This window comes from Centroberyx affinis, unplaced genomic scaffold (genome assembly GCF_046629955.1).
Source record: "Centroberyx affinis isolate AG114_WGS23_722 - 3 ecotype Tasmania unplaced genomic scaffold, CSIRO-AGI_Caff_v1 ptg009329l_1, whole genome shotgun sequence".
NCBI lineage: Eukaryota > Metazoa > Chordata > Actinopteri > Beryciformes > Berycidae > Centroberyx > Centroberyx affinis.
In genome coordinates, this window is record NW_027284490.1 from 22,501 (window position 1) to 35,965 (window position 13,465).

General features: G+C 46.2%; 1 protein-coding gene across 1 annotated transcript in view; it reads left to right on the forward strand.

Annotated features, from left to right (window-relative positions):
- lrch3 (leucine-rich repeats and calponin homology (CH) domain containing 3) overlaps window positions 1-13,121 on the forward strand; it is a 34,761-nt gene extending 21,640 nt beyond the window's left edge. Inside the window, 3 exon segments of the mRNA XM_071514596.1 lie at window positions 823-960; window positions 1,130-1,207; window positions 9,691-13,121. Coding sequence (XP_071370697.1) covers window positions 823-960; window positions 1,130-1,207; window positions 9,691-9,834 — 360 coding nt within the window. The 3' untranslated portion in view covers window positions 9,835-13,121.
- The last annotated feature ends 344 nt before the right edge of the window (window positions 13,122-13,465 follow it).

Below are 13,465 nucleotides of genomic sequence, written 5' to 3' on the forward strand. Positions count from 1 at the left end.
CACTATCAAATTACTGAATCAAACTACATCACTATCAACTACATCACTATCAAACTACAACTGAATCAAACTACATCACTATCAACTACATCACTGTCAAACTACATCACTATCAACTACATCACTATCAACTACATCACTGTCAAACTACATCACTATCAACTACATCACTATCAACTACATCACTGTCAAACTACATCACTATCAACTACATCACTGTCAAACTACATCATTATCAACTACATCACTATCAAACCACATCACTATTAACTACAACTGAATCAAACTACATCACTATCAAACTGCTTCACTCCTATACTGAACACTATCAAACTACTGTACATCACAGTTTACAGCACAGGAGAAAGCTGCATTGATACCAGTGTTTCAGAGCTGATATGAGTATTGATTAATTTATTAAAACATACTAGCAGGCTGGTAGAAGAGTATCAGAGTTACAGAGTCTCTGGAACCAAGGCACGAGGAGCCAGTGATGTGTTCATTCAGTCAGCTGTAAAAAAAACAAACAAAAAAAAAAGAACTCTAAATGCAGTTGGATTCAAATTGGGTCTGACTTTTTTGACATTGGACTGAAATTGGAATATTGAGATTTGTTCTAACAGCCTTAATAGTGATTGATGGTGTTCAGGTGTGATCACTCTGAGGGTAAAATCATGAAACATTACAGACTGCACTTCTTCAAACTTCTTAAACTTCATTTAAATGTTGGTGGTTTTTGATGGTTTGTATTTTGATCTATCTGTCTCTCTTCCTGCCTGTCTGTCTGTCTCTCTGCCTGTCTGCCCCCCCCCCCGCCTCCAGAACATCGAGGCTCGTCTCAAGGTGTCGTTGCCTAGCGACCTGGGAGCAGCGTTGACGGACGGGGTGGTGCTGTGTCATCTGGCCAATCACGTGCGTCCGCGCTCCGTCCCCAGCATCCATGTTCCCTCCCCTGCTGTGGTGAGTGCAGCCGCCGGGAACTCTGGGACATCTGGGGCTATAACAACATTAAAAAGACAGAAGAAGAATACTACTAGCACTGCTACTACTACTGCTTGTAATGGTAGCAGTAGAATCCTTGCTTGACTAAGTGTCTCTGTTGTGACTCGCCCTCTCTCTCTCCCTCCAGCCTAAACTCACCATGGCCAAGTGTCGGCGAAACGTGGAGAACTTCCTGGAGGCGTGTCGCAGGATCGGTGTTCCACAGGTAACACACACACACACACACACACACACACACACACACACACACACACACACACACACACACACACACACACACACACACAGAGAGACTGATTCCCTTAGCAGCTACAGGAACAGCCAGTATAGTAACTGACCTGGGATCTGAGCCTGCTGTCAGTTAGTTAACTTGTCCCTGTCTTCTGAAACCTGCTAACCCAACTGTAAGGCTCAACCTAGGAGGAAAACACAAGGAGTGGTCAGTGTTGTCACAGCAGCCCAGAAACAATAACGTCTTTACAGTTTCATCACCAATCTGCTACCAATCTGTCTCCATTAGGCTTGGGCCGATATTTGATGATATAGAATATCATATAGAATTTCACAATATTTTCTGTGATTTCTTCATAAATTTGATGTAATTTAGAAGAAATACTGAAAAAAAAACAAAAAAACCACTCCACACACCCCAGTGCAAACGGCGATACTATCGAATATTGATAGTATATACAGTATATTTCGGGAATATCAAAATATTTTCCACGATTTCTCCAGAAATTTGATAATAGAAATAAAATAAAATACTACTACAAATAAGAAACCCGGAAAAACACCTGAGAAAAACTCCGCCTGTGACATCACTGTCCCCTCCTCGTCTTTTTCCTCCTCGTCTTGTCGCCAGGAAACGGATGTGAAGCTGCTTCTCTGCAACTAACAGCTTTCTCTTTCTCTCTCTTCTCATCTTCCATCCATTTTCTGTTGCAACCAATCCTCTTTCCTTAATCTATTTTCTTTCCTATTCTTTCCCTCACTTCTATTTTTTCCCAATTTGCTCTGATCCATGTCCATCCCATCCCCACCACACACACACACACACACACACACACACACACACACACACACCCAGGAGAGTTTGTGTTCAGTGGGAGAGGTCCTGGACGGGAAAGGAGGCGTGGTTTATGGGACGGTGGGCGTGTTGTTGTCCATGGCTCCACCCATACTTGGCACCTCCCCTCCGGCCCAGTTGGCCGGCTTCGCCCTCTTCTACCTGTCAATCATGTCGGTGCTGTGTGCGATCTACTGCCACCTAGCGCCGCACATCTGAACCGGACCGGACCGGACTGAACTGCAGAATATCTGACTGTACAAAACTCCACACTGCATCCTGTAAAACTACAACCAGTTACCAACCAGGAACCTGTAAAGAAGGAGAAGTGAGACGGGTCAGAGCCGTGAGAGTGAGCTTCATATGAGACCAACTGTGCAGCAGCTTGTATTGCAGCGGATGGGAAGTCTTTGGCTTTATTGAAGCCTGAGCTTCAAACATATTCTACCTCAGCAACAAAACAGACAGTAAGTTCTTACTTAGCTGAAGTTTTTTTTGTCATAGAATAAAATAAATAAATGATAAATGTGTAACTGTTAAACTTATTGTAGGGTGTGTCGGAAGCAGATAATTTCTCCAGAGCTTATTCTGTCTGCTGACCGTGAATAAATATCAGCAGGCCCACTCAGGTCATTTTAAATAAATAAAAGAAAAAAAATCTGTGACGGTAGTCTGACCGGAGTGTTTTGGCTAATGACATGGTTAGCCTACTGTTTGCTAATTAGCATTAATGAGAAATTGAAATTTTACCAACAATATCTTTTAGCAACTAGCGGTAGTTGATGGCATAAAGATAAGTCGGCATGCTGCACTGGCAAAATGCCAAAAAATGGTCTTTAAAAAAAAATAAAGAGTTACACAGTTATCAGTCAAAATTTGCTATGAAAACACCCAAAACATGAAACCCAAATAACAAATGATGGTCTGTGTTTGGTTGCTGGGACGTGTTTGAAACAGGCTTCATGAACTAAGCCAGTGATTCTCAACCTTTTTCATATCAAGGTTCACATTTGGGCCACAGACCCCCATTTGATGAGACCGGACCCAAATCTGTGAATACGTTTATTGTCAGATTTGATTTTGTCCAGAATCCCATGACTGTCTGTATTGCAGGCAGAGAGATAAGAGAGAAACTATGATCAGAACAGTCATTCTTCTACATTCTCTAATGGAGTTCACTTCTTGTAAATGAAATAATGCTGAAGTTTAACAATTCATCAATTTGCTGGGGACCCCCTGGGACCCCCTCAAGGACCCCTGGTGGTCCCCCGACCCCACGTTGAGAACCGCCGAACTGAGATACGGACTTCCCATCTGCTGCAATACAAACCGCTTCAGTCTCCAGTCTCCACTCACGGCTCTGCCTGGGTTCCTTGCCGTATTCCTCTCACTCTACATACAGTGTGTTCTCGGCACCGGGTGTTACAGCCGGGCTCCGCTGTGACAGACGAGCAGCATCATCGCTACATCGGCACAACGCAGCCTCCGGGCCGCACCGGCACCAAACTCACCACAGCTCACCACAGCTCACCACAGCTCACCACAGCTCACCACAGCTCACCACAGCTCACCTGACCGGATCACCTTACGTGACGATCTGTTCACAATCTAACGTCGCTTTTCCACCGCACGGCACCGGCTCGCCTCGACTCTACTCGCTTTTGGTAGTACCACTTGGTTTTCCACTGCGGATAGTACCCCCTCAATGTGCCCCCCATCCCCCCACCCCCACACACACACACACACACACAACTGGTCGTCATAGCGACGCCACATGAAACTGCCGTGACGTCATCTTCAACGCGACACACACAGCAACAGTGGAGGATATGGAAGGGAAGGTGTTCTGGATTCTCGGTGTGTGTCTGTTAGTCACAGCAAGGAGACAGAATTTATTTCAGAAGAGGCTGAAGGCAGCGAGACAGCAGAAGCTCTCTGGCTGCTCTGAGAGGGTAAGCTAACCTGCTAGCTAACGTTAGCGTATATGTCCCGTGTCGCGCGATGATGACGATTCTCTCTGACCAGTCGGCAGTCTGCGGTGTTTTCACGTCTCCTTTTGGTGTCTCCTCAGCTCGCCTGGAACCTCGACGGAGGTGCCGCCAAAATAAAGTAGCAGGTACCAGGTGATATGGAGCCTGGTACCTGGGACTCGCCCAGTGGAAAACCAAAAAAGGCGAGTCGAGTTGAGCCGGTACCACGCGGTGGAAAAGCGGCTTAACGCACCCAAACTCTTCAGAGTTCGTCCACATGTTACCTGTCACATGACACCGCCTACGACCTACAGCGCCCGTTTCAACCGGATCCCCGAGTCCCACAGCAGCACAGGATTAAACTAATGAGTCGCGGTTAGAGAGAGACTGTCCTGTAACCTGAAGGCCCCTAGTTTGATCCCCCGTCGCCCCAAGTGTCCTTGAGCAAGACGCTGAATCCCTACCAGCTCCGGGAGCAGCTGACCTCCGACCTCTGAAGAGAATTTCACAGAAAACTGAACGTCCCAAAACAGTCGGCAGGATCAGTCTGACAGGAAGCTGCCAGGGATTCTGCCAACCGCTGAACCGACACAGCCGCTGCCAAATACCCTTTTTATATGATCCGATTAGTTATGTGATTTTTATACTGGTTGTTAGAGGGGTTAATCCTCCAGGGAGTGAGAGGGAGGTGAGTTTGATTCGTCCCCCTGCGTCTCCCTGCCTTCACCTCTTCGATGTTGAAGGGAAACCTCGAGTCCTCTGAAGGACTGAGATGTGATGGAGCTGCAGGCTGGAGGGACAAACTGCTGAAGGAACCGAACCGTCCGACAGCTAATCAATACATATTTAAGCATTAGAACCTAGCTAACCTAGGTATATTAGGGACATACTAGGGATGGGACGATATTCCTATCTCTCGATCCGATTCAATACGTGGTATGGGGTTCAAGATTCAATACAACAAAGTCTGACTGTGCAGAATTCTGTTTATTTCTGAGACTAAAATCTTTCCAGCGATGCCATTGGCTGCTAGAATGTAAACAACAATTTAAAAATGTCGTTACAAAGTGACAATAATATAATTTGGATGGAGAGCTTGTGAAACTGTGATGGTCAAGAGTCTCATTAGTGATTACTACAGCAGAATAACATGGAGCTGATATCACCATTCATGTTCCTGACAGCAGAATAACATGGAGCTGATATCACCATTCATGTTCCTGACAGCAGAATAACATGGAGCTGATATCACCATTCATGTTCCTGACAGCAGACGGATTGTCACATTTTAGTTTTACGATATGTTGAATTTCAGTATATTGTCCCATCCCTACTAAATGCTGCTGATGCCACATGACAGGCAGATGGCTGGAATGTGTCGGGTTGTTTCAGTGTTTATAAACAGAAGCCATACGACTCGGAGCACAGATTCGGCGGTATTCCCCTTTAAACGTCCCGTCGGTCAGCAGCAGCGCCCCCCGGTGTTTCCCGACAGATCGCACAATAAGCTCGTCGGTCTAGACTACCGGATGAAACCAGACAGTAAGATAATGCTGCCAGGCGGATGAGCGGCGCCACCCAGAGGTTTGAGGTTTGAGAGAGGCACAGTTCATTTTCCCTTTGACAGATGTGGGGGAAAACGAGTCGGCACACTGAGAGCTGCTCTGACGAAGATTCATTTGTTAACACTAAAGCGCATTTTATACTTTAATGAAAACAGCGTCTCTGCACGCAAACTGACGCTATTTGACACGTATTCGGGGGTTGGAAAGGGTCTCGGTGTAGGTGTCGGAACCTGCCCGAGAATCTCAACTTCACATCGAGTCTACGCTCCGATTGGTCGATCGTCGGGGCGACGGAGCTCCGCCTGCTCCGGCACGTCCCGTTCCTCCCCGTGTTTGTTTTTAGCGGTGATTGTCGTCTCGTCTGCTTCCTGTTCCGCTCTTCTTCTCTGTTTCTGTGATTTCTTTTAAACGCTGCCTCCCTGTGTTCGGGATTTGAACGCCATGCTGCGCCACATCAACGCAGAAGTATAAAAACTTAAATGCGTTCTTTACATTCAAGCTTTACTTTATGTTTAGGCTATGTTCGGCTGTAAAATGCGCTTTAGACGGGTGTTAACTCTGCCTCAGTGACAAATACAACATTTGTCATCAATAATAACGTTACCAGAACAGTTGTTTTTTGAATAGGTATGGCAATGAATTACAATACAATAGAGTTCATAACCACACAGCAGCACAAACTCAATTTCATCAGTAATTACAATCAATAAAGGAAGATTATCTTTCTTGGGAAAAGGAAAGCCTGTTATGTTTAATTCAGTGTTGCTCTGTAATGTCATTTTCTAATTGTAATTCAGGCTTTTATCACTGAACTCTGAACATGACTTTACCTTCCTACTGAGCAGCAGCACATTTTATTACTTGGTATTAAAAATCAAATCACTGGAGGCTTTAAATCCCCAAATCCTTGTTTTCTCAATTTCCATATCGCCGCTGTTCTGTGAAAACCTTGTATCTCCAAAATGTCAGCTTTTTAGGAGCTGAATAAGTCCGCCTTGTTTGGAGCTTGCCCACCGTGTATTTTAAGGTTATCTGATGGGTTTTAGAGGGTTTCATAAGACTTAGGGTGATGGATTTGTTTCTGCTCATAGGAGCCTGCAGTCCTTCAGGTGAAGCTACAACATGACAATCCCTTACACTGGAGTTACGAGGTTTTCACACGGCTCGGTTCCTGCCTGCTGAAGCTCCTCCCCCTGTGCCTTATGTGTGGCTGAGTGTTTGAACTGGGTCAGTGTGGTTTTAAACCGGTTCGCCCGGTCCGACCCTGCCGGACTCACTGCTGGGCCCGGAGCCACCGGTTGAGAAACACTGCTGCATGTTTCCTGGAGCAGAAGGCTCTTCCACCTCCATGTTCTTCCTCTCTCTGTGTATAAAAAGCCGTTGACACCGTGCGTTCACGCTGATCAGCTGGTCGATGAGTCGCACTGTTCTGCCTGGTTGTGGGCGGAGCCAGAAGCTCTGACTGTATCTATGTAGCGGTCTGCAGCTATAAAGTTTTACCAGGAAAATCATTAATTTTTGCGATACATTTCAATAAATCTCCTTCAGATCAACCGTTCTCCATCTTCATTTCTGAGACGTTACTTCCTGTCATCTTTCAAATAAACGTTGTAGAGAACTGGGAAGCTATGATTGGCTGGAATCAACTTCTCCATTTTGAACTGTTGTTAATGAGACGAGGAAGTGAGGAAATCTGGTCGTTGACGGTGAAAAGCCGTGGAGACGAAGCTTGTTTGAGCGTCCAATCAGGAGCTGAGTTTCCTGGTCGCTCGGCTCTGGAGTGAACGGACTGACTGACCTGCTGCTCAGTGTGAACGCTCAGTAGCTCCTGGACTCTGACCAACTACAACGTATTTAGAGTACATTTGGTTCTGAAAGATACTAGAGACTGCTGGGTCCAGGTCTGGAAACTGACCGTAATCATTTCCAGGTCTTGAACTCTGGAACTGCATAAAAGTCTGTAAAATATCAGTAAACGTATGACCCGCTGTCATTTTGTCCGGCCAAACCAGCAGGTCCAGAACCAAAGCTGTCCTGCTTCAGTAGAAGAGGAACAGTAGACATTAAGGTTCCAAGGTGTTCTTCAACAGTAAATTAAATAGAAGCCAAAGCCTGTTGATTACCAGTTCACCGGTCCAGACCCAGCGGCTGCAGTTTGCTTCAGAACAGTCTGGTCAGAGGGATGAAGAGCGAGGAGGAGGAGGAGGGTCAGCTCTCTGCTCCGTCCTGATGCTGGAAAACACTTTTCCCTCTGAGATCCTTTCACAATAAAACCGACTGAAACACCTCGGCTCATTCTGTCTCTTCAGTCATCGACCTTTGACCCTGACCTGCACACTGTCTCCGCTCTCAGAAGCGTGCGGACATGTCGGCTGGTGAGTTAGTTGCTCTGCAGGAAGCAGCTGCCACATGGAGTCTAGGCTCTTAGTTCAGACCGCAGCCCACATCTGATTTTTGGCGTATCCAGACTGAAGTCAGATTGATTTGATCAAGTCTGAACAGCAAAAAAACACATGGAAACCAGTTTCTGCAAATCAGACTCAAGCCACATTTGAATGTGGTTTGAAATGCGATTCAGATCGGATTTCTACAGAAGCGTCTCAGTCTGGCGCTCTGGCCGCTCAAAGCGGTTTTCAAACCGTCCTTTACGTCGCTCGCCACGTGACTTTGGCGTCGGATCCGACAGCATCAGGACCGATGTGGAGGGAGGAGTTCTGCACCGAGACCGGACAGACGGCCCGGACGGTTCATCTCATTCTCCGTTTGCAGCTTTTTGTTTTGGTTCCGTATTTGAAAAACGGGCCATCGGTTAGTGTACGAACACACGCCTCGCCGTTCCCACGGCAACAGTGCAGATAGCTTATCGCCGCCTGAACGCACAAACGACCTGATGGCTCGCAGGTAACAGCGCGGACGCTCAGAGACGGTCTGCTCAGAGACGGTCTGCTCAGAGACGGTCTGCTCAGAGACGGTCTGCTCAGAGACGGTCTGCTCAGAGACGGTCTGCTCTGAGACGGTCTGCTCAGAGACGGTCTGCTCAGAGACGGTCTGCTCAGAGACGGTCTGCTCAGAGACGGTCTGCTCAGAGACGGTCTGCTCTGACCCGTCAGCAGGGGAAGCAGGTTTCACCCATTTCCTCTACAGTCATAAAAATCCCACCAGCTCCTCACCTGGTCCCCACAACACACACACACACACACACACACACACACACACACACACACAGACACACACACACACACACACACACACACACAGACACACACACACACACACACACACACACACACACACCCTGGTAACTGTCCTTACTCCTTTGCTCCTGTTGCTCTGTTTCATTTTAACATCAGAGTCTCATCCTGCTGCCTCGGTCTGACTGTAGTCTCCTCTGTCTCACAGCAGCAGTGTTGTTAGTTCTAGTGTTTCACCACATTAAGACTACATTTCCCATCAGCCCCATTGCTCCCCCCCCCCTCCCTGAAGAGGATCAACATGTTGGAAGTGATTTCTCCATCTTCCTTTCCCTCCTTCCACCGTCTGCTGCCAGAAACTCTTTCATCTTTATCTCCGTTTGCTCTGAAGAACAGAACCTCTTCCTGTTTTGTGCCGTAAAGCGATCCAGCAGATTTCCCTCCAGATCCACCAGGTGGAGAAACTATGGAGGATGTTTACTGTCATGATGCTGATGACTCTGCATTAATGTGATGATGATTTATTGGTGGTAAAATGACACAGAGCAACTTGTTTCCCTCCTCTCCCTCCTTCATTAGTTCCCATTTGTTTCCATTCATTTTATTATTTCTCATGTTGAGTTGATGTTTGTTCCGTGTTTATTTATTGCTGCTCTTCATTATTATTTATCAGTTCTGTTGCCATGGTTACTCTTATTTTATTCATCCATTGACACGCCTTTCCGTTCTGTTTTTCCTTTTGTTTCCCCCCCATATCTCCCTCTGTCTCTGTCTGTCTCTCTCTCTCTGTCTGTCTCCCTGTCTGTCTGTCTGTCTCTCTCTCTGTCTGTCTCTCTGTGTGTCTGTCTGTCTGTCTCTCTGTCTGTCTGTCTGTCTGTGTCTCTGTGTGTCTGTAGAGTCAGTTGTGTCTTCCTCTCCACATCCTGGAGGAGCGAGGTCTCCCCCAGGTTGCAGGAACCGTCAGCGCCCTGCTGGACCTGGCCCCGCCCAGGCACCCCGTCTCCACGACGACGACCACGTCTGGACCCCCGGCCATGTAGACGACACTACCGCACATGCTCACACTGCCTTCTCCTCCAACCCTCTCCATGTGCATCATTCACACAGCAGCCATCTTGGAGTCAGATCACACTAAACCAGGAAGAGAGTGAAGATGGAAACAGGAAACTGAGCCGCTGTTTGGATAAAAAAAAAAGTTAAATCTCAGCAGAATGAAGGTTGGATCTGATGGAGAGAAGATCCAACTGAACACTACAGCAACACAACAAGCTAATGTTAGCTAACAGCTAGCTATATCACCAAAGATAAAGACTGTTAATGCAATAAATTTAGCATAGCCAACTGCTAACATTATGGACCTGGTTGGTTTGGGGATAAAGCTAGTTGTTAGCTAACTGCTAACTTTATGGACCTCGTTGGTTTAGGCATAAAGCTAGCTGTTAGCTAACTGCTAACATTAGCTAACATTATGGACCTGGTTGGTTTGGGGATAAAGCTATCTGTTAGCTAACTGCTAAAGTTAGCTAACATTATTGACCTGGTTGGTTTAGGCATAAAGCTAGCTGTTAGCTAACTGCTAACGTTAGCTAACATTATGGACCTGGTTGGTTTGGGGATAAAGCTATCTGTTAGCTAACTGCTAACGTTAGCTAACATTATGCACCTGGTTGGTTTGGGGATAAAGCTAGCTGTTAGCTAACTGCTAACATTAGCTAACATTATGGACCTGGTTGGTTTGGGGATAAAGCTATCTGTTAGCTAACTGCTAACATTATGGACCTGGTTGGTTTGGGGATAAAGCTAGTTGTTAGCTAACTGCTAACATTAGCTAACATTATGGACCTGGTTGGTTTGTAGATAAAGCTAGCGTAGCTAACCGCTAACATCAGCTTGTTGTGTTGCTGTAGTGTTCAGTTGGATCTTCTTTCCATCAGATCCAACCTTCATTCATCATGTTTCCATCCTCACTCTCTTCCTGGTTTAGTGTGATCTGAATCCAATATGGCCGCCGTGTGAAAAAAACGTAAATGGCCTCCAACTCTAAACCCCCTTTCAAAACAAGGAAGTGTGAAAGAACATCTTCTTCATCTTCTTCTGGAGGAACGTTTGTGTCTTCTGTCCTGTGATGGACAGACAGACAGACCGTCTGCCTTCTCCGACCACAGACAGCCACTGACCTGCAACACAGACAGACAGACAGACAGACAGACAGACAGACAGACGTACCAGTCTCTCTTCACTGCAGCCTCCTCTTCTCTGTCCGCAGGATGGTTTTATTTTGCACCGTGTTATTAATATTATTCTATTGTTTTATTATTATTATTATTATTGCATCTCATTTTTAAATATTTCTTTTTTTTATTGTGGTGTCAGTGAAGTCGTGGGGGTGGGGGTGGGGGGGTTGTGATGTCATACTGCTCAGCAGGTAGCTGGAGGAAAGCAGCTCATACTGAGAAGAGAAACACTAACTCAACACTCAGCTCAACATTTACTGAAATGAGCCTGAACTCTGAAGCTCAGACCAGGAATCCAGTTCAGACCAGGAATCCAGTTCAGATCAGGAATCCAGTTCAGACCAGGAATCCAGCTCAGACCAGGAATCCAGTTCAGATCAGGAATCCAGCTCAGATCAGGCATCCAGCTCAGACCAGGAATCAAGTTCCGATCAGGTTCCTCCAGTAAAGGATTCTGGTCCATCAGCAGGAATTGTTCTGGACATTTCCACCCGTCAGGTTGGCTTTAGGGTCGCCCCCCCCCCCCCACACACACACACACACACACCCTTACTGTCCACCGTCAAACTACTTCCTGTTTCCTGTCCTGTCTCCTGCTCCTTTCACATTTCTGACGCTTTTCATCCATAGAGTTATTTACATTTTAAGACTTCATGCTCATTTCACTAAATTTCAGAAGAGCAGATTGTTTATATTTATTACCAATAACATGATAAAAAAAACAAAAAACAGATTCACTGAACTTGTCCCACTCTACTCCCGATGTTTCTGTTGCATTATGGGATATGTTGGTGTCACTACTGGATGCTGTTAGGTTGGCAGTATGGATCCTGTTCAGAAGGTAAAGAATACTATTCAGTAGACACTATGGAGACTGCATACAGGCTAGTACACAGTATGAGTACCATGACTGTGGAAGCTAGTACGCAGTATAAGTACTGTGTAGAAGCTAGTACGCAGTATAAGTACTGTGTAGAAGCTAGTACGCAGTATAAGTACACAGTGTGAGCTCGGTGGTTGTTCATGCTGATAGAAAACTTGCTGGAGTGAAAACAGACGGAGAGACGTCCAGTTTTTTATCTTTCTAAATTGTATGTGTACAAATATATACTGTAAATATATATATATATGAAGCTGAAAGTCGACACGGAGCAACATGGACGCTCAGACAGACGCTGTCCCTAATCGCTGGTCAAAGGACGAGAAAAGTAACTTTAATAAGTTTTAAAATACTGACGCTTCACTGGAGCGTGCTGCGTTCAGGTCAGCTGGGAAAACTGCCTTCAGATCAGCTGGGCCTCTGTGGACAGACCGGGTCTTTAAAGAGGTTCCCAGTGTCCGGTGTAGGAAAGATGGATTCGTTCCAAATAAAAGGATCTGTTGTGATCTGGGCTCTTCTCTCCTGTCTGGATGTTTGGTTCGCTGTAAAACAGGAAGTCAGATGTTTCCTCGCTCAGTTCATGTGAGTTAAGAGAGAAGAAGCTGAAGCTAACCAAAGTCTACAGAAAACTACAAACATGGAGTCTGATGGATTCAGACCGGTTTGATCTTGTGAACACGTGGGTTTATTCCCCTCTGACCTGAACGCAGCATCGGGCCCTCTGTTTCAGCCTGAGGGGCGGGAACAGGAGGCCCAGTGGAGGTTTGATTGACAGGCTCCTCTCCAATCCCTGGGCTCAGAGAGGAGACGCCTGTCCTGTCTGAACTGAACTGAACTGAACTGAACTGGGTTTGGCTTTACGGTGTGGAAGGGGAAGCTGTGAGCGATGGGGAGAGCGAGCGTCTGGTTAAATGTTTGTATAGATATTTTAGTGTTTTGGACGTTTCCCGGCGGCAGCGGAGCGTGTGAGCGGACAGACCGGACAGACCGGACAGACCGGACTGGACCGGACCGGACTGGACCGGACCGGACAGACCGGACAGCTGAGACATTCCACAGGTTTACATGACGAGAGGACCGACTCCTCCACACCACACAGTTCCTTAACGTTTTTAAGTTTTCATTTTTACACCTTTTTTGCTGAGAAAGTGTCCCTGAAACCATGTATAAAAGATTGAACACCGCTGTATTGAAGATTTGGAGTTAAACTTTAAGTGCATTAAATAAAACTTCTAATTTGAGTCTGGTTTTTATTCATGTTGGACCGCGCTGATGTGTGAAGAGCTGCTGAATCGGAATGATCCAGATCTGGTTTCCTGTCTGGTTTGAGGCCTCATTCAGGACCGGCTCTGGGAAGCCGCGTACTGCCAGTTTCCACGCAAACGTTTGCATTTCTAAAAACCAAAAGTTGACATGAGCAGATGTGTCCCGCTACGGAAACTCTGACCCAAGTGTTTACAAAGCAGTGAAGTGAAGCAAAATGTTCTAATGACACTTTAATATCAATAAAATCCAGAGGGACAGAACTTGGTCGTTTCTGAGTTGCTTCAGTCTAAA